This window comes from Paramormyrops kingsleyae, chromosome 7 (genome assembly GCF_048594095.1).
Source record: "Paramormyrops kingsleyae isolate MSU_618 chromosome 7, PKINGS_0.4, whole genome shotgun sequence".
Lineage (NCBI taxonomy): Eukaryota > Metazoa > Chordata > Actinopteri > Osteoglossiformes > Mormyridae > Paramormyrops > Paramormyrops kingsleyae.
The window spans coordinates 23,672,590-23,693,046 of NC_132803.1; the positions used below are offsets into that span (position 1 = coordinate 23,672,590).

The 20,457-nt window shown below is 48.3% G+C and overlaps 1 protein-coding gene across 1 annotated transcript in view; it reads right to left on the reverse strand.

The window, feature by feature from the left end:
* notch1a (notch receptor 1a) overlaps positions 1 to 18,958 on the reverse strand; it is a 38,792-nt gene extending 19,834 nt beyond the window's left edge. Inside the window, exons 1-9 of the mRNA XM_072714551.1 lie at positions 18,694 to 18,958; positions 17,130 to 17,211; positions 6,439 to 6,701; positions 5,429 to 5,767; positions 2,996 to 3,118; positions 2,669 to 2,902; positions 2,047 to 2,202; positions 1,731 to 1,916; positions 1,316 to 1,429 (exon numbers count right to left, since the gene is read on the reverse strand). Coding sequence (XP_072570652.1) covers positions 1,316 to 1,429; positions 1,731 to 1,916; positions 2,047 to 2,202; positions 2,669 to 2,902; positions 2,996 to 3,118; positions 5,429 to 5,767; positions 6,439 to 6,701; positions 17,130 to 17,211; positions 18,694 to 18,751 — 1,555 coding nt within the window. The 5' untranslated portion in view covers positions 18,752 to 18,958. The remainder of the gene's footprint in view (positions 1 to 1,315; positions 1,430 to 1,730; positions 1,917 to 2,046; positions 2,203 to 2,668; positions 2,903 to 2,995; positions 3,119 to 5,428; positions 5,768 to 6,438; positions 6,702 to 17,129; positions 17,212 to 18,693) is intronic.
* Between the last annotated feature and the right edge of the window lie 1,499 nt (positions 18,959 to 20,457).

Consider the following 20,457-nt stretch of genomic DNA (forward strand, 5'->3'; position numbering starts at 1 on the left):
AAAACAACGCAGGCAGGCTGCAGGATGGGCTGGGGTCAGGGTGGCGTGGGGTGGGGTGGCGTGGCATAGCGTGGGGGGGGGGGGGTTAGCTTGCAGTGGGGGGATACTAATCCCATTCATGTAGTGCTGCACAGGGCCAGGGGCTTTGTCACTTTTCTCTTTCAGCTCTTGTAAATACCAGAGTGCCGAAAAAGAAGAAATCTTTAAAAAAGAGAGAGAGGAGAAACAAGAGAGAGAGACGAGAGAGACGAGAGAGATAAACAGCTTTCCTGTCCTCAGGACCAGGCGGCAGACAAAGGCCCCCAGCGGCTTCCTGCCGTATCCCTGAGACTGAGACTTTGTCCACCACAACGAGTAACTCGTGTGAACTTCGAGAGAGAAAACCCCCCCACAGAAAGGATTTTCTTCTCACCTTCTTCCATTCTTACATTGAAACCGGTAAAAAAAAACTACTAAAATGCATTGTCCTTTCAATTAGCATTGACTGGCACCACATGAATGTCTACAAAGTACCTGTTACAAATATGCCCAAGATGTTCTCTTTAATGAGGACACCTGCAGTGGCCCCCTTTTCCACTGTGTGTGTTTTTACAGTTTATTCTAGTCAAGATACAAACTCCCGCCTGGCCAGACCCAGGGCCCCCAAAGCTCCCAAACCGTCGAGAGACCTTCTCCCACCCAGCCGAGAGCAGCATTCGTCAGAGCGTGCTGCAGTCGCCATGGATACGGGGCACACACACATGAATGGGGACGCGGTGCAGTTCGACGCTCAGCTGCGCTGATTTGCATGTCAAGCAGGAGCTGGGGAGGAGTCTTGAACTTCACGTCCGACCCGGCCCCTCCGCCCCCAACTGAGATGTAACGGCATTCTGTATCGTGGCGATTGTATAGGAATACCACCCACCCCCCCACATTCCCCCTGCCTTGTCCATCAATATGCACTGGGAGGAAGAGGGTGTGGTGTCAGACTTTGGGCGTGCAGGTTCACTGCTGTGCCCACTGAATAACCGTCTTAGAATATTAATCCCAATCGACCAATACAGAGTTTTTCCTCAGGCCTTAACGGGAACGAGCCCTAGATTGTTCATTATTACCGCAGGAAGCAGCGATCCAAACAAACCTGGAATGAATTGATCTTAAAAAAAACAAATGAATAACAGCCACGTGTCTCTATGACATCTTCAGGAACAGACCGTATGTTTTCCTGACCGAGGTGTTCAGCTGCCACCAGAGCCCATGGTCACATGACCTTTCCAGCTTCACCTGAGCCAAAACGCAGAGACCCCTTCCATGTCGCCCCCATGGAGACTCATACCGGCTGGGCACTCGCAGTGGAAAGCGTTGATCCTGTCGACACACTTCCCGTTGTTCAGACATGGGCTGCTGGCGCACTCGTCCACATTGACCTCACAGGACGGCCCGCTGTACCCTGAGACGGACGGAAGAAGAGGCTAAGGCACATGTTCCATTAACCGGGCGGGGCGAATGTTTAACAGGCTCTACAGTTACAGGAACTGGGGCTGAACTCGTCATTAAAGGACCACAGGGGCTGTTATATTCTAAGATGAGACTTGTACAGGAGATAACGAACGGCGTGTGAAAACGGTTAAAGTGTGAGGTTGACCAGGGAACAAGAAAAAGCTACAGGGAAAGGTCTGTGACCATACCACAACGGGATATGTGACAATGGACAACCTATCGGTGTCGGGTGGGGGGAGGGTGGCACATACCAGGCATACAGATGCAGTGAAAGCCCCCAATGCGGTCCAGGCAGGTGGCATCGTTCTTGCAGGGGTTGGACATGCACTCGTTGATGTCGATCTCGCAACGTGGTCCAGAGAATCCCTCATGGCAGCTGCACTGGAAGGAGCCCATAGTGTTCATGCAGCTGCCCCCGTGCTCACAGGGGTTTGCACCTGAAAAAACATGGGGGGCTTCAATGACGGAGTGCTGCATGCCTTTCTAGAAGAATTCACAAGATTCATTTTTTATAGCACCCTTCCTAAAATAGTTTAAAAAATCATGTTATTTTGGAAGGAGTCTCACCGAGGAAGCACTCATCGATATCCTGATTGCAGGCAGATCCGGTATATCCAGGTGGGCAGGTGCAGATGGCCTTGCCATTGACGGGGTTGGTATCACAGTTGGAGCCCTTCTGGCAGGGGTTACTGATGCAGGCATCGTCTAGGTGACATAGCAGACCTGGGTGCAGGGAAGCACACAGTGAACATGAGTACAGAACCAAATCACTTGCTTTTCAGGTGTGCTGACAAGCAACCGTCTCCCCCAACACCAAGATCATCACCATGACCGGCAATACCAAGACTGGTACTAACACCAAGACAAATACCACAACCAACAACACCAAGACGAACACTAACATCAAAACAAACAAGAACAACACAGAAACCAACAACATTCAGCCAAACACCAAAACCAACAACATCAAGACAGCCATCCACACCAACAACAGTAAGGCAAACACCAATATAAACACCACAACTAACAACAGCAAGACAAACACCACAACCAACACCACGATAAACATCAACATTAAAACAGCGAGACCAACAACACAGAGACCAACACCAAGACGAACAAGATGAGCAATACTGACAGTATCAAGAACAACAATCCACAGAGTGACTGGAGGCTGTTAAAATCTCACCAGTGCGGCCATGGGGACACTCGCAGAAGAAGGAGGCCACACGGTCATGGCAGGTGGCACCATTGTGGCAGGCGGCGTTGGCACAATCATTTATGTTCTCACTGCAGTCATCGCCCATCCAACCATTGACACAGACGCAGTGGTAACCGCCGTGCGTGTTGTGGCAGGTGCCGCCGTTCTGGCACAAGTTAGGCATCATCTGGCACTCGTCCACATCCTCCGTGCAGAACTGACCTGTGGGATTGAGTACGAGATGAAGTCACATTAAAGTCCAAGGCTGCAGTCATGTGACACCCTGGGTAGGTGGATAGGGGCTTGTAAGGTCACCTGTCCAGTGCGGCCGACATTGGCAGTTGTATGTGTTAACTCCATCCACACATGCTCCTCCATTTTGACAACGGTGGTCAACGCAGTCATCGATGTTCTGTTCACAGTGCTGACCCCTGAAGCCTGGGTGAGCACATGGGAGACAGGAATTAGGTGGCAATGTCTTTGCAGCTAGACAACCTCTGAAGGGCAAATCTGTATGAGCTGGGTATCTTCCACGGCAACCGGGTCCCACCCGGCAAATAAACAATGCACCGCAGTGACAGCTGTGTCCATCTACTTCTTGTAGCAGTGCATTTTCATGTAGATGGGATTGGAGGGATCCAGACCATGGGAAAATGCCTATAAAGGGTCTCAGTGGTCATCCCCAGCACTGTCACCTCACTGCCAGACACATGCTAGACGATCCAGTCAGTGGGGCAGCCATCTGAGTAGTCGACATCATGGCAACACGGCTGCGACAAATCAACTGCGTCACTATCCTACATAACCCATGAGCTTGGCCTTCACGTCGCCCAGTCCTCCTGAAGGCATTGTCTTGTTGTTACTACCTGTCATCGGTTTACCATTTTATTTCATAATGGGAAGAACTTTCAGAATCCCTGTACAATTAAGCAGGACAATAAAACCCATTTCAGTTTGTGGTCTTTCCAACTGTTTAATTTATTGACCAACTGGGTTTAAGTATCAACGCACAGGAAAAGTTGCAGTCCTTTGAACCCTAAACAGAGCGAACACTTCAAACAAAAGACGTAATCGGTGAGGTGTGGCCGATTCGGGAAAACATCCAGTCCCTAACCTCCCACCTGTTCCTGCCTGACACCTGGCTTTGTGACAAACTCGGCATTCATAAAACGGAGAAGGAAGGGTTTCTGTAATGCCAACTTCAGGGCAGAGAAAGCTCACTGCAACTTAATGGCTGCAGTGCTGCCAGGAAATACTACACTGTCATTAAATAAAAAATACTACAGCCAGTCAACTGTACCTGAACATTTTAGTACAAATACCGCTGCACAGATGGGTATGTTTTTAGTTATTTTTGGTAAAACCATCAACGACAAAAATTTTCTAAAAAGGTATGGAGAGAATAAAGGCTTACTTTTTATAAAATGTAAAATTTCTTCAAATGTAAGGCTCTCAGGCAAGTCAGCCCAAAATGGGGGTGAAGGAAAAGCAACTGATAAAGGGCCCGAACAATGAGCAGCACCTCCCTCTTTGTCACCAGCTTCCCGTGACAAAGGGACAGTGGGAAGCGAAAGCGGGGAGAGCTCCTCTGCTCTCTTTCTCACAGTAAGAATGCCGGTCTGATCTCAGCCGTTTGCTCTCTCTCTCTCCCAGGACTGGGTGGCCCACCACAGACAGGGGAGACACGGTGGGGCCCGGGGCCGCAGGGGCCCCTCCCCATCCGCCCACATGCCGTAAAGGGAGGATGTCACTGCTCAGAGGTTTCCTGATGATAAGGCTGACATTTTCCTGGCCCACTGCAGTTCTCACACTCTGTCTCTCTCTCTCTCACACACATACATGCACACAGGCATACACACACACACACACACACACACACACGCACACACACACGCACAGATCTGTACTCATATCTTAGTGGGGACCGTCCATTCATCTCTATGGGCAAAACCGTAATCCCATTAATGACAACCTTAACCCCTACCCAGCCCTAAGCTTAACCATAAGTAACTAAACAGAAAACAAGTCTTTCGGCATTTATAGTTTTTTGATTACAGTCACAAATTATAAAATAGAATTTCTCCTTGTGGGGACCAAAAAAATGGTCCCCACAACATCAAAATTACAGGTTTTTATCACATTGCAAGGATATTTGGTCCCCACAATGTAAAGTATTCCTGGACCACACACACACAAACCTGAAGCAATGGCAAACACCAGCATTATAGCTATTCGGTTTTTAATCTTCCACTTTTTCATTTCTTCTGTTAATATTATACAGCTATGATACTCTTGTGACCTACAGTACCTAGAAATTCCCGAAAAGTAAATGAATAAATAAAATAATAAACAATACACGTTAGACTTATGTCTTCAGGGGAAACCTCAACATCTGCCCCAGGAACCTCAACCTCTGTCTCTCACCGTTTTCCATTGTGAAGTGGTTTTCCTGGCTGTACTGGATATTCTTTGTTTCTTAGTAGAACCTCCCGTGGATAATATGTGTAAAGCATCGCTGATGCGAGCTTTTAAGCAGCATTTGTCTCTTTTTCAGTCATTGGAAGCTTAGCCTAGCAGCACTTGCACCTAAGTTGGCTGCCCACTCTACACTGCTCATAGAGAAATTTTCTCAAAAATGTATCCCACAGACTGAGCAAGTTTAACAAATTTGCTCTCCAGTTTCCTTAGTGTTTCTGTAGCAGCCCTCCTGGAAAGCGGAAGAAGGCTACTTCCTGGGGTCTGGCCTACCTGGCAGACAGGTGCACTCGTAGGTGGTGTTCCCCCTCTGCATGCAGGTACCCCCGTTGAGGCAGGGGGAGGGGCTGCACGGCCTGTAGAGCACCTCACAGTGCTTGCCGGTGTACTCTCGGGGGCACTCGCAACGGTATGAGCCGACTTCGTTGACGCAGGTGCCGCCATTCTTGCAGGGGGAGGGGCTCTGGGCACACTCGTTGACGTCCACCTTGCAGGTCTGGCCGTGAAAGGTGGGTGTGCAGGTGCAGATGTAGTGCGACTCGAATGGGCTGCACTGGCCGCCATTGGCGCATGGGTTCGAGGCACAGGGGTCAGCCTGCGAACAGGTTTTGCCTGGGGGGTTGAGTCAAGAGGTTTAGAGTAAAGAAACACGCAAGAGCCGGTAAAACCAAGAGGTACCAGAGATGTGTTGGAGAGCTTCTAGATTTGCTCACAGATATGTGGGAATGATGACAGCATGCCTCGTATTTAATGGTGCAAGGTGGTGGTGACCCAATACTCACCAGCCTAGCCCAACAGATTTGTGTGAACGATGAGAGTATGGCTTATGTTTAATGGTGCAAGGTGGTGGCAGCCTGACACTCACCAGACCAGCCTGCAGATTTGTGTGAACGATGAGAGCACACCTCATGCTCAATGGTGCGAGGCTGCGGCAGCGGCTGAACATTCACCAGACTAGCCCGCGGATTCGTGCAAACGATGAGAGCACGCCTCATGCTCAATGGTGCGAGGCTGCGGAAGCGGCTGAACATTCACCGGACCAGCCCACGGATTCGTGCAAACGATGAGAGCACGCCTCATGTTTAATGGTGTGAGGCTGCGGCAGCGGCTGAACATTCACCAGACTAGCCCACGGATTCGTGCAAATGATGAGAGCACGCCTCATGTTTAATGGCACGAGTGGCTCAGCACTCCCTGGTCTAGTCTGTAGATTCATGTGAATGATGAGAGCACGCCTCATGTTTAAGGGTGTAAGACAATGGTGGCAGTGGCCCGACACTCACCAGACCAGCCCGGCGGGCAGCGGCAGCGGTGTTCGTTCACGCTGAGCAGGTCACAGGTGCCGCCATTCTTACAGGGGTTGTTCATGCACACGTGGTTGGTTGGTGTCAGGCACACGTCATCCATGAAGCCTGGCGGACACGAGCATTTAGAGACCGCCGTGTTGCCGCGGACGTCCACGCCGCACGTCCCGCCATTGGCGCACTTGTTCGTGGCACAGGGGTTGAGGAGCTGACACCGGTTTCCGACAAAGTCATCTGGGCACCTGGGGGAGTGGCAGGCAGAGGCAAACACATAAGGCAGAGATCCCAAAAAGCCAGCAGCACGAAAGAGGTTTTTTTTTCCCTAATTGAGAATTTTTGGTCCCTCTCCTGTTCCATGTAAGATTTCATTGGATTGAATTGTATGTATCAACAACACTATTGTTCAGTACTGTCAACACAAACACATGGTTGGTCTAAAAGTCCTCCTTCATGCGCTTAGCAGATGCCTTCACTGGGTTACAAAGGTTAACTTGCCTAAGATCAGAACTGGCGGCCAACTGGTAGATAATATCTCGCAGTCTGACCGAACGGACGTAAAGACGTGAATAAAGGCTGCTGAAAATTAGCACACTTCACAAAAAGAGAAGGGAAAAAAAACACTAGCTACGGAAACCTGAAACTATAGAACATTCTAGACAACTGCAGTCTGGCCTCAGAGGCTGTCGGAGGGTGAGCCGCATGCTAGCGGCTCAGACAGAAAGCGACGCAAAACAAGGCCCAGTCTGTCCCCGGCCCGCCCGCCCAGCTGATAGCCAACGTTATCGGACTTCAAAGCCGCGCCGCGCGCCTCAATGCTTGCTCCTCTTTCAGGGGAAGGGGGCAGTCAATCAAGGTGGGAAAAGTGCCCCCCCCCACCCCACCCCAACACCAGAACGGAGGTACAGGACGGGGCACAGAACAGCATCAGCACCCTACAGCCCTCTGCCATTCTCTGACTTAACCCACCAAATTTATTTGAGATCTGAAAATATTATTTGTCAGGTGAAAAAAATGAAGGAAAGAGGGCTCCATCATCCTCATACTGTCCTGCCAGGTCAGAGGGGTGGGGGCAGTTTTTTAGGAGGGAGATGAGCCATCGCCCTGGGAAGGTCTGGGACACCCCCTCTGACTGTCCTGTTTGGGGTCATCCTGTCCCCTCTGTGGAGATTAAGTGGCAGAGAGCGGCCCACGGATCCAGACAGAAAGTGCCACATTCCAACCCCCCCCCCCCCCCCCCCCCGCCCTCCCTAGAAAGCCCCTCTCTGTCCTACCAGAAGAATCCATGCCAAAATGTCATCTTTTGCATTCATATAAAAATCATTAAGAGATTTATTAAATTGGTATAGTTTGGTAAAAAAAATAAAATAAAGTTGGGGGGAACAAACTATGTAGAGGGGGGAGCAGACAGCATGGAATGGCATGATCAGTGTGGTCTGAGCATGTGCAGTGTGGTCTGAGCATGTGCAGTGCGGTCTGAGCATGTGCAGTGCGGTCTGGGCATGTGTTGTGTGGTCTGAGCAAGTACAGTGCAGTCTGGGCATATGCAGCACGGTCTGAGCATGTGCAGTGCGGTCTGGGCATGTACTGCATGGTCTGGGCATGTGCAGTGAGGTCTGGGCATGTGTGGCGCAGCCTGGGCATGTGTTGCGTGGCCTGAGCATGTACAGTGCAGTCTGGACATATGCAGTGTGGTCTGAGCATGTGCAGTGCAGTCTGGGCATGGATGGCATGGTCTGGGCATGTACAGTGTGGTCTGGGCATGTGCGGCGTGCTCTGGGCATGTGCTGACCCCCCAGGAGTGCCACAGGGAGCAGGTGTGCATGATAATGAAGAGACGGCAGCTGCTGGCCATGGCTGCCCCCCCCCCCCACCCAGGCCAGCCCATGCACTGTCCCCTGTCCCCGGGAGATGGGAGGCCGAGGGGGGTGGGGGGACTGAGCCACTGAATGGCAGCCCCCCCTGCAGGCCATCACTATGAGTGGGGCCATTGTTCTGGCCGCCATTCAGGGCCGGCCAGGGCCCCGTCGCCTCCACGCTTAAAGAGTGTGCATTCAGCTGTTAAACCACTCACCCCCCCCCCCCCCATCCCAATGTCTTCAGCCCCTTCACACTATTCCTTAACCCCCCCCGCCAAAATGTGAATTTTCCACCGTCTCCCTCACGCTGTCGCTGCCCCAGACCCTAAGAGGCTTACCCCAACCCTCTGCAGTGCGCCGTTTGGCAGAACGACTTCATCCGAAAAGAAAAGAGAGCGGGAGACCCAACAAAGCCCCGGAACAAAAGAGGACAGAAGCGGGTGGATTGGGGCGGCGGCCCCCATCCCGCCGAGGGGGCGTCTCTCTGCCTGTGGAGGAATGTAAGCGTTTACTCAGAAATGTTCCCCCCATCCCTGGCAGCCGCACTTTGCATGCCCCTGTGGGAAGTCACAGCCCCCTTCGAGTCGCCCCCGCGTCAGGCCATGTGAAGGTCCCTCCCCCCCGCACCGCATGACCCCCCCCCAGGTAAACACCCGTCAGCCCGCGGGTGACCAGTGGCGGCCTGCGACCCACGTGCTGAGCCGCTCTCCAGGCATGCCGTCCGCACCACGTGTGCGGGGCCACGTTACCTGAGCCCCCCTCCCCCCCCCCAGCTGCCCACAATCCACTGCTGCGCAAACACCAGTAGCTCTGCTTCCACCGGTTTCTGAGGAACGGCAGCCAAGTACCTGCCATGAAAGTGAATGGCTTCGGATCGGAACGTGGGGATCCGCAGACAGTACGCTCTCCGCGGGAGAGAAAGGTCCAGGGAGACCCAAATTAGAGGGGCATCTGAGGCGCTTAAAGGGCAAGAAAAAGGCCCATTAACTTGGTGTTAAATGACTAGAAACGGCCACAAAAGGGGGGCACTGAAAGGTACTGAAAGATTGCCGCTGTTGGGACGATACTGTAATCTATCCCCGCGCCATTGTTCCCGGAACGGGTTCCTTTGTGTTCTCCGCGTTCTACACCAACAGGCCCCGGCAACAGGTCTCCCTCGGTGCTGCTATGTCCCCTCAGGCTGAGCAGATGTTTCCTTGACCTTTGACCTGCAGCCATTTGCAACAGGGGACGGGGGGGGGGGGATGGAGGGGGGGGTTCATTTGCCTGCCTAATCTACCATCTGCTGCTGTGGGGACACTGAGAAAAGTTAAGCATACAGAAAATAAATGAATAAATAGCAGGAAAATTCCTCATCAGGGTGTTAAAATGGCAAAAAGCCTGGGTAACGTTTTGGGTAGAGGGTCCGTGTGGAGGCCCTGGGGAGGGAGCAGAAAGGGGAGACTGTCAGGTCCTGCTTCCTCCACATGGGGGATTCAGCACAGATCGCTCTGTATCTGAGCTGTTAATGTCACTTTGCACTAACCCTAACCCTAACCCTAACCCTAATCCTCTTTCCCTCATTTCCTGTCGTCTGCCGTCTCTCCCAGGGCCTCCGCTCGCGTCTCCCTCCCTTGCTCCCTCCCTCCAAACATTAGCCAAACTCTACCCCTGTCGGGTTCACATCTGCCGGTGTCGATCAGGGGCCTGTTTATGTTCGTCTGCATTAGCCAGGATCCCCTCCACTCGTGGGAACGAGACCCAGCCGGGGGGGGTAGGTGTTAATGAGTAGCATCCCGGTCTCTTTCAACTTCAGAAAAAGGTAAACAGTAGGCGATCCCCAAGTTAACAGACTCAGGTTATAAAAAAGTAATTGGTGGTGGAAATGGGTCCAGAAGCTGGTGAGAATACAGCTTCCACCTCAGAAGCCTGCATTTTGATATGGTGAAGTCAGCGCAAGCTCTACATCTACGGTTTGGAATAACACAATCACAAAGGATCATGGGAGGAAACTATGTGTGACCCCTTAGCCGACTGCTATAGAGTTTCTGAGAGCATCACTTGCATGAATCCTGGTTCTTTGTGCTACAGACAAGGTTCGATTTGGACTGGAGGAGCAACTATTCCATCAAATCGAATGAAGCCTGTCGAGATGGATGTGTATGGGCGTGTATGGATGTGCATGGACGTGTATGGATGTGTATGGATGTGTATGATTGTGTATGGATGTGTAGGGGCGTGTATGGATGTGCATGGACGTGTATGGATGTGTATGGATGTGTATGGACGTGTATGGACATGTATGGATGTGTATGGTTGTGTATGGATGTGTAGGGGCGTGCATGGATGTGTATGGACGTGTATGGATGTGTAGGGGCGTGTATGGATGTGTATGGACGTGTATGGATGTGTATGGTTGTGTATGGATCCCCGAGAAAAGAAAAAATTATGGCACAGCCACAATAATACATCAGTGGAGAAGTTTATAAGTCATTGCATTTTATTATGTGCCCCCTCTACACCTCTACACACACGTTTGTAATTATTCATTTCTATGGGGAAAACTATAATCCCAATATGACGACCTTAACCCCTACCCAGCCCTAAGCTTAACCAAACAAAATACGAGACTTCTGGCATTTTTAGCTTTTTGATTGTATTCACAGATCTTTGTGGGGACCTGAAAAATGGCAATATAACAGGTTTTTATCACATTGTGGGGAACATTTGGTGCCCACAATGTAATATAACACACACACACACACACACACACGCACACACCTACACACAAATACAAACACACACACACGAAAGAAAATTCACAAGAAGGAGCAAAAACCTTTTAAATGTCCCTTTTAATAGCCCCCTAGAGGTCTGACCCCACCCACAAAACATACCATTACACAGTCTACCCCACTTAACACAACAAAATATACAGTTTTAAGATCCCCAATTGGTCCAACAAAATAACCATTCAAAAGAAAAACCCACAAACATATTAATATCAAAGCACGCCAATGCACAAACCCCCCAAACCATGTACAAGCCTTTTACATCTAGTGGTGTCACACGCCCGCTGCATAGATCAGTCTGAGTTACAGCCAAAGACTGTGGACCCAAAACGCCCTGGACCTGCCACGAAACGCTGCACCCCCACAGTGACGCACCACATCAGAAAACATGGACAGACTTTGCCTATCAAGTAACAAATAAACAGCGAAACCCCAATTTCTAATCATTTAACTGAGGGAACGTCAATAACGTAATGAGAAGGACACTAATCAGGTTTGCTCAGGGATGTCACAAAAGACACCTCCCCTCTTCCCGCTCCCAGAGGGCATTTCCTGTGTTTTCAATAAAATCAAGGGATGTGCAGGAAGCCAGTCCCCATGCAGGAAGCAGAGTGGGCAATGCAGACAGGGAGGGCTCTGCCACTTCATCGGAGCACGCAGCTGGCCATACACATCTAATTGATGTTAGATTTTCAGCCTATGTATAATTCGAAGATTTTGGGGTGTGATCTAAGCTTCCAGAGAAAACCCAACACTCTTATGACTGATTGATCCAGGAATGTCACATATAAAATGCAAGGTCATTAACTTCTGCTTACAGTGTTAATATTATTACTGCCTTGGCACAAATGGTTAGCATCTAACCACTATAACAATATTGGGTTTCAGAGCTGAACCCAGTGTTACAACACGGCCGTTTACGAAGCACTTGTGCAACCTCTAGACCAGGGAAGTCAAACTCCAGTCCTGGAGGGCCGGAGCCCTGCACAGTTTTTGGTTTACCTTCATTTAACACACCTGATTCAACTCCTTGTGCTAATTACAACACAGCTCTTGAGCTGAATCATTTGTGGTGGAACAGGGAAAGAGCTAAGCTACACAGGGCTGCGGCCCCCCAGGACTGGAGCTTGACACCCCTGCTCTAGACTGTAAAATGCTCTTCTTCAAAACAAGCGCCAGATCGGCGTGGGTTTTCCCTCTTCTTTAGCGCCAACTCTCTGAGTGCCATCGTCAATCTTTCCACAGCGGTATTAAGAAAGTAAATAAGGGATAAATGAGGGAATCCACCCATATCGGTCAGCGAGCACAGCTACTGATAAACTGTGCTCCCAAATCTCACTCTCAAGCCGGATTTCACGGGGCTGCGAGGAACAAGGGGCCCCGTTGTCCGCCATAATCGCCAGACTGTCGGGAAGGCCGGGCCAGCGAGGTGAGCCAGGCTTCGCTGGTGCATGTGAACTTTCAGCACCCTCTCCAACCTTGAGTCTCTTATCAGGCCCCTTGGAGGCGTGGCCCTTTAATTGTGGCCAATCAGAAATCCTCTGGCCTTGGGGGGGAATTTAAATCACTGGCACGTTTTCCTGCACTGCCTTCTATTACTGTCAGCCCGCCAAACGTGTGGCCACATTTACAACCTAAGCGATTACCACCTTACCCACTGCAGAATTCAGCAGTTATGGTACTTATGGCATGACAAGGGAGAGCCATTGTACTCCGGAGGTACCTAATAAAAGCAGGCGGCACACTTGACCTTTGGATGACTCTCTGAAGCTGCGCACCTGCTCTCATCTCAACCAGGGCTGCCACCAACCCTTTCTTGGCATAACAAAAACATAAATTCCATATTTGACCATGCAGGGTAGCTTTCTGAATTCTGAGAAACATTAAACCGCACCACGAATCCCATCCGCAACCCTGGAGTAATTACACTTCTTATACACGTGGCTGTTGACCAACGACTCAAGGAATCTCTGGACTGTTGCTGGAACTCAACAACATCTGAGATGCCACAGGAATCAGGCCGCATCCCTGGAGGTCCATTGTCGGAGGGCTTTTTGATGGCCACCTGTGCCACAGACACCGCTGGGCAAATGATAAATGCACAGCTCGTAGCTAAATGCTTAGCACGCCAATGTCTGACGGGAACAGAACAAAAGAATGAAGCCTCTGATTAAACCTCAGTGCTTCACAGAAGAGGGAGAAGTGAATGTGTCACAGTACAAAACCACAGCCCCAAAGATGTTTCGATGGCCAGAACTTCTGCTAATTAATGATTACATACACCAAAACCTGAATATTTAACGCTTATGCAGGGACATTCTATCGGAGCCAACAGATCCAGCTGAGAACTAAATAAATAAAAACCTAACTTAATGTGATGAGGAATCTGTGCCGGAAATGACAGCAGCAGTGACGGCTGTTTATTGTACTCAGTAGTAGCAGTTAAAACCATTAATAGCCATAACCCTGTACATTCCGAAATGATGATTTCTGGTGCGGTAGGTTTTACTGCAGTTGACGCAACATAGAAATTTCTCACGGGGTTGTACCAAAAATAACTGCCGAAAAAAAATTCCCCACAGAGTGGTGTCTGCGTGGGGGGCAGACAGGTTTGCCAGCCGGGGACGGCCGACGAAAACAGCCAGCTGTCCCCTCGGAACTCTGATGCCCAAAGCACAAGCCCCAACGCGCTCCTCAGGAACCTGAGGCTTGACTGGACTCCAAAATTAAAGCCAACTGTAATGCTGCTAGCAAAAAAAGGAAAAAGTCCCCCCACCCTCCAGGAAATGAGCAAAAAAGTTCACACAGTATTCTGTGGTAACGGTGCTAAATGGCATTTACATAATCATTTATGTTATTCATTTTACAGACGCTTCTATCGAAACTGATGTACAATCAAGAAAGCTGGGTCAGTCAGCCCCTGGAGCAGTTAGGGTTACGGACCCAACAGTAAAATCAGTCCTACTGAGGGATCTGAACTGGCGACGTTCCGATTGTCTGCTCACAAACCGCACACTTCAAAGGCGTCTTGGCACAATGAAAATGAGAACCTCCGTGAGAAAAAGAGAAAAAGGAAATGCAATTGCGTGGCAAGTAACACAGATGAATGCTGCTTACATTGAGATTATGGGGTCCTCCAGCACACAGGTTCCCCTGGGACCCCGACATCGTCACTGATACGCCCTGTGGCATCTCATGGTACCGACTGTCTGTACATCTGCCTGTGAGTCCATTGAGCCCCCCCCCCCCCCAATCCCATTATGAGCAGTAACTTCAAAAAAACAGCAGCAACAATAACAAGATTGACATTCACATGAATCTCCTGGCCAACAGTTAAAATTTCAGAGAAACACATCAATAAGGACACAAGTCCGCCCGCGACCTCCCTTACACTGCCAGCGAGGGCTGGGAACTTCTTGAAGGCCTCTAGCCAGCACAGCTCTGTGAAACACGCTTATTTCCACTACAGCCACTTAACAGCCAACAATGGCAGCTTCCGGAAAGTGCAGAATTTTCACACGAGTCTTTCCCACATTACAAAATAGTAATCATTTTCAGAAATAAGCTCATACGGTTGAGGCAGGAAATTAAAATCACGCGGACTCGTTTGTGAGAAGCCGAGTGATTGTCGACATATCAGCCTGATCTTCAGAAGCTTAACAAGAAAACAATAAGATGTGGAGTGTTGGGGGGGGGGGGGGTGTGGGGTAATAATAAAGGGTCCAAGCATTTAGGAAAAAGGTTTTTAAATAATTATCCTATTTTAAGACTTGAACTCAAAACACGACTGACTTTTCCTGAAGTTTTCCTGTTTACAGAATTCCTTTTGGCTAAAGCTCTCATCCTGTAGGAAGAAACAGGAGCCCCAATCTGTGTGAGTTCTAGACTTATAATCCTGAATCAAGGAAGTCTGAAGTGTTATGGACTTTTCTAAACACTTACAAAAAGTTGTAAAGAAAAAAACATGATTAATGGTGGCTGGAACTAAACTGTCACTAAAAATGGCAGTGACATAACGTGTCATCTATTGAGTCATGGAACTGACATCAAAGTGAAATTCTCACATTGCACGTATCTCAGATACGCTCCTGTGAATTCACACCTTTTCTTACTGAAACTCTAAAAGAGGACAGAAATGATACTAATAAAGTAAAAACAGACCAGCAAATTCTAACCACCCACCTCAAGTTTCATTGTTTTTATTTTTCACTAATTTTTATTTATATCGTCTCACTTTATTTTACTTTTACTGTTATTTTATTCGCATTTATTCTTAACTTTTATACTATTTTTCCTTGTATTGCGTGTTTCCCTTTAAAACAGGTGGCAAAAGCATTTCACTACACGTGTGAAACAGTGCGTGTTTGTGACAGAAAAAACAAGTTGGAAAGGGCACATGCTTCTGAGGAGAGAGTACCGAAAGAGGCGGGACCATTCGGCGGGGCGTGACCATCTCGGCACTCATCTGATCTCATCTCATCTCCCTGTTTAATTAGAGGAACTCGTGAACGGACCCGCACAATGTGGGCTTTGTGCTCGGGTGGGGGAGGGCCACCAGACAGAATTAAGACGTGGCTCCCAGCCAAAGCGGTTGACTGGATTCAGAATCTGCCCTACAGCACCAAGGACCAATCCAGCCCCCATCATCCGGGTCACGGCAGAGGCGCCTAAAATGATGGCCGGCATGAGGGTGGCTGCCAGAGATGCTGCATGTAAGAGACTGCAGCCAGTAACCGCTTCCTCTCTTCAAAGGAAAGCGCAGGTAAAAACTGCAACAAGATCTGAAGCCTACATGTCAGGCAAACTGTCGCTGTTTATCAGGTTTCAGTTGTTTGCGTACTTTTTTTTTTTACAGTCCTCCCCACCCAACTTTCAAAATTCCCTCCAATTAAAACAACATCCAAAGGAATCGCACTTTACTGCCATCTGTCTCTGGAATATAAATCACGCGGAGAATGGCCACTGACGAAGGCAGAACAAAGGCCCGGGGCAGGGGCAGGCCAGAGAGAGAGGCGTGCATTCTGGGAAGCCTCGCACTGATTAGTCACACAGCATTAATCTGACCGGGCAACAATAGCCAGCGGGCTCGGTGTGCACCCCAGCTGTTGGGCCGCAAAAGAAAAGAAAAACAAGATTTAGAGCTTGGAGCATCCCTGGGACCTCTGCTGGGGGAGCGTCCCGCATTCATTAGCAGCAGGCCAAGGGACAGGCAGGGTGGGACCCCCCCCGCCCACCCCCATAATCTGTGCCCAGCCCTATCCAATACTCACTCCGAAGGAATGTGTGAGCTTGGAGGCTGACCACCATACACACACAGACACACAGGTGTTAACAGCTTATAAGTGTATATAAATCACATAAACAAACACACACACATAAACATCCCTCCCTCTACTGGAAGTCACTTTGGATAAAAGTGTGGTGCATAAATTAATATATATAAATATATTCATAATAAATGTAATAAACATAAATATTAACACACATACATATACGACTAGTGTGTGTGTATAAACACTCGTGCATACATACACATGCACACACACACAGTCCATGTATTAATTTCTACAAGCATAACCCAAATCCTAACATGACCTTAAGCCCTACTCAGACCTAACCTTAACCATAAGTAACCAAACGAAATATGAGTTTTATTTTTTTTTTATTGCAGATTGCAGTCACAGATTTTTATGCAATTGAGTTTGAAAAAATTGTCCCCACAAGATAAAAAGTTACAGGTTTTTATCCAGGGGCTTCAGAAGCATTTTGAATGTGGGGGGGACACAGCGCTAAGTGAACTAATATTTTATGTTAAATGTGGGGGGGGGGGTTCAAACGAATAATTATGAAATGTGAAGGGGACACGCCCATGTTTTTATCATATTGTCGGGAAATCTGGTCCCCACAATGTAATAGTTACACACAGACACACACACACCAGGCAAAAAAGCAGGCTCCAAGGTCCGCCCACACATATACTAGGTCCGACCATTTCCATGCCCCCATCCCCTGCGGAACGAGCTCCCAGAGCGTTCATACTCACTTGCATTCTCCGTCTCCGTCTCGGGATGCTTCACACCTCCCACCGTTGAGGCATGATTCAGCGGGCAGCGCGCATCTTATACCTGCAAACACGAGCCGGTCACTGCACGGGCACGGGGCAGGCACGTGACCATGCTCACACCGCCAAGACATTTCTTATAATTCATCAGCTTAATTATTAGTATAGAAATTGACCATAAAACAACTGCAGTTACACACCGGTATAACCATGCGTTGATGAGATTATATGCGCGATGGATAAGTATTTCACACAAATCGGGTGACTTATTGTGACTCAAGGGGAACCTCCCCCCCCCCCCCCCCAAAAAAAAAATAAAAATTACAATAACGCGACAAAATGGGTCGTTCAAAATTTACAGTAGCACCCTCGTAATTGGAAAGTGAACTTTACAGGGGTGATTTCTCGCAAGCCGTGAGCGGATAAAAGCCGCATTATTAGGTCGTGCGCATTATTCAGCTTTGCTGCGCAGCGCTGAGAGCGAGAGGCAACTTCTGACCGCAAGACCTCATCTGCACAGCCGTGACATTTGCCAACAGACGCAATCAGAGTTAGTTTACAGCACTGAAAACGTCCTGTACTCCTTTCCCACAAAGTAAAAGCTCTTCATCAACATTTACTCACAGTCAGTGCACCTCACCTCTAAAACACCCATAACAAGGCATCTTCAAACATCATATATATATGTGTGTGTGTGTGTGTGTATGTGTGTGTGTGTGTGTGTTAAGGGTATACTGTATATACATTTATCACGTGTAGCATCGCCATGTAATCAAAGAGCTATAGTATTTACTTTCGATATCAGCTTTCCCAGCCAAACTTCTTGCGCTACTTTGTTGTTCCAATATGTAGCCAGACTCCTTCTGTACTTATATTAACCATTTTTCACACACGATCAGACCAAAAGAGGTCGTAAACACACTTTTTGTCTTGTAAATTCCTGATGACTTTAATTAAAAACCATTTGAGTGGCAATACAAGGATTCTCGCGTTTTGGAACGAAACCCAGTTTTGTTCAGAGCCGAATTTAGTAAATTCGGGCAGACATCTCGCACTGTTATGACAAACAGTAGCCTATAAAATGAATTCATCAAGAACTAACGGTCTCGGGTGAAATTAGTGTGAGCACAGGAAACTTGCCTTACCTGCATAAAAAACTCAAAATAACTAGCAAATCCCAGATGCGACTTTTTATACAGGACTGCGACAGTCAACGAGTATATATTTACATTCTAATCTACTGCCAAACTTATCTTGGCTATGAGACTTGACTTTCAAATGAAATTTCTGAAATTATGTTCTTCACCATCTGCCAAAAAGCAACAAGTGTCATCTCTGTGCTTCGACGTATATTTAAAATTCGCTGAATTCCTGTGATTTCGATGAAAACCACAAGTATGAACAGCTTGATTAAAATCGGAAGTTAAGAAAATCACAGACGCCTGCTTAAACTGATTTAGGAATCTGAAATCAACTTGCAAAAAGTAAAAGCCAATTAGTAATGCTGTTGTAAAAAACTGCATCCCCACCAACGCCGACAACTTACCTCGTGTTAAAGCGATCGATGACAAAAACAAAGTTAGTTTCACAAAGAAACGATGCATTCCTTCTCTTCTGCTTTACAGACCTCGTATAATTCCACGTATGGTTAGCATAGATCCAACGTTCCCTTTCTTCCAATGGTAGAGAAAAAATAACTTTCATTCAACAAATAGATCCAAAAATGCGATCGCGTTTGACAGCAGCGGTCCGGTGCAGAGCGCGCGGAGATGCTGTCGCGTGCGCCTCTGATTTCTGAATGAGTGCGTGCGCTACGCGCGCCGGTGCCCAGATCGCGGCCGGAGGCGTGATCCTTCCGCGGAGGCGGAATCACAGCCTGTGCTCCTAAGGCATTCCCTAAGGAGCGCGGAGAAAGGCCCAGCTAGTGCGTGTGCTGCAGAAACTGCAGTCTGAAATCAAGCTGAGCTGTTATTTGGCTATTCAATACAAATTGTTAATTTGGGACTGGCTGGACAGCACACCTTCGGCCCTGGGCACACTTGACTAATTTTTTTTCTTGCAAGGTCTTGCCTAATGTACAACTCAGTTGATTCCTATAAAGTTGGTGTTTTATGTTTGTTTGATGTTTCAGAGGTTCGGTAAAGTGTCTCAGGGAAATTCTCTCTAGGTGCAGTTAACTTAAGTGACTAACCAGTTTGTTAAGACATTATGAATCGTTCAATAAAACATTTATACTTTTCAAAAATTGTGGGGGAAAAGATCAACAGTTCAAGCTGCAGAAGATAAATGGGAAATGAATGAAGGAAATATTTAGACAGAATACTTTTTTACAACATCACTATGAAGTATAGAATTTGTGTTGAACCTTGGTATGAAGTATCAAAGTCACATGATTCATTAACTTCCAAAGACTTAGAACAGTGATCTGAATGGCATACTGAAGGACAGGCTCCGCTTATTTGAATTTACCACATCCACTATGCAGATTTGTATCATTCTTGAAATGTCAGTTATATGAGTTCTAGAGTGCAGTTTACAGGCAGTTCATTTGTCCTCCCCTACACACAGGCTATAATTAGACTGTAGACTAGATGAACAACTGCAGAATTTTTGTCTTACAATGCTTCTTTAAAAAAACTGGTTTTGTGTAAATCAGAGATGTTTAAAAGAAAAAAAAATGGGTTTATATTTTAGGGAAGAACGTGGCATTGTATCCAATGTCAGAGTAAGCTGAATGCTGTTCGTTAAGAGCCCAGGACGGAACCAGTTTAAATGTCTTTGAACAAGGTACTTTCCCTGAATCAAACCAGATGTTAGAACGGATGAAACCGCAAGAAGCCGTCAGCTAACCATCTAAGCTAATGTTATTTTTTTTAAAAAGAAGAAAAAAAGCACATTGTGGCTTTTAGGCATCATTAAACTTTTCAGAAAAGCCAAATCCCTTGTCATGTTGTTTCTCGTCTGGTTTCGCACAGCGTAGTTTCTGCACCTGCAGGCGGGCTGCACATGTCACACGCCCATGATCCCGCGGGGCACGGCGAGCTACCCGCGGCAGCCACAGCTACATAACCGTGGGAACATCTCAGTGGTAAATCTTTAACCCTAGGGGTCAAAGAAAGGGAGACGCCGAGGAGGAGGTGCTGATGACACGCGCAGCAGCAGCCGTGTGCCGGCTTGCAGGGACACTCGTTACTGGCACGGTGTGGTGGGCGTGACCCTCAGCGCGTTCTCATGCTCTGCTGCCGTCCCCCAAGCATTTTCCCAGCACCTACAGTCAAGCGTGTCCCTGTAATTAACATTTGGGTTGCCC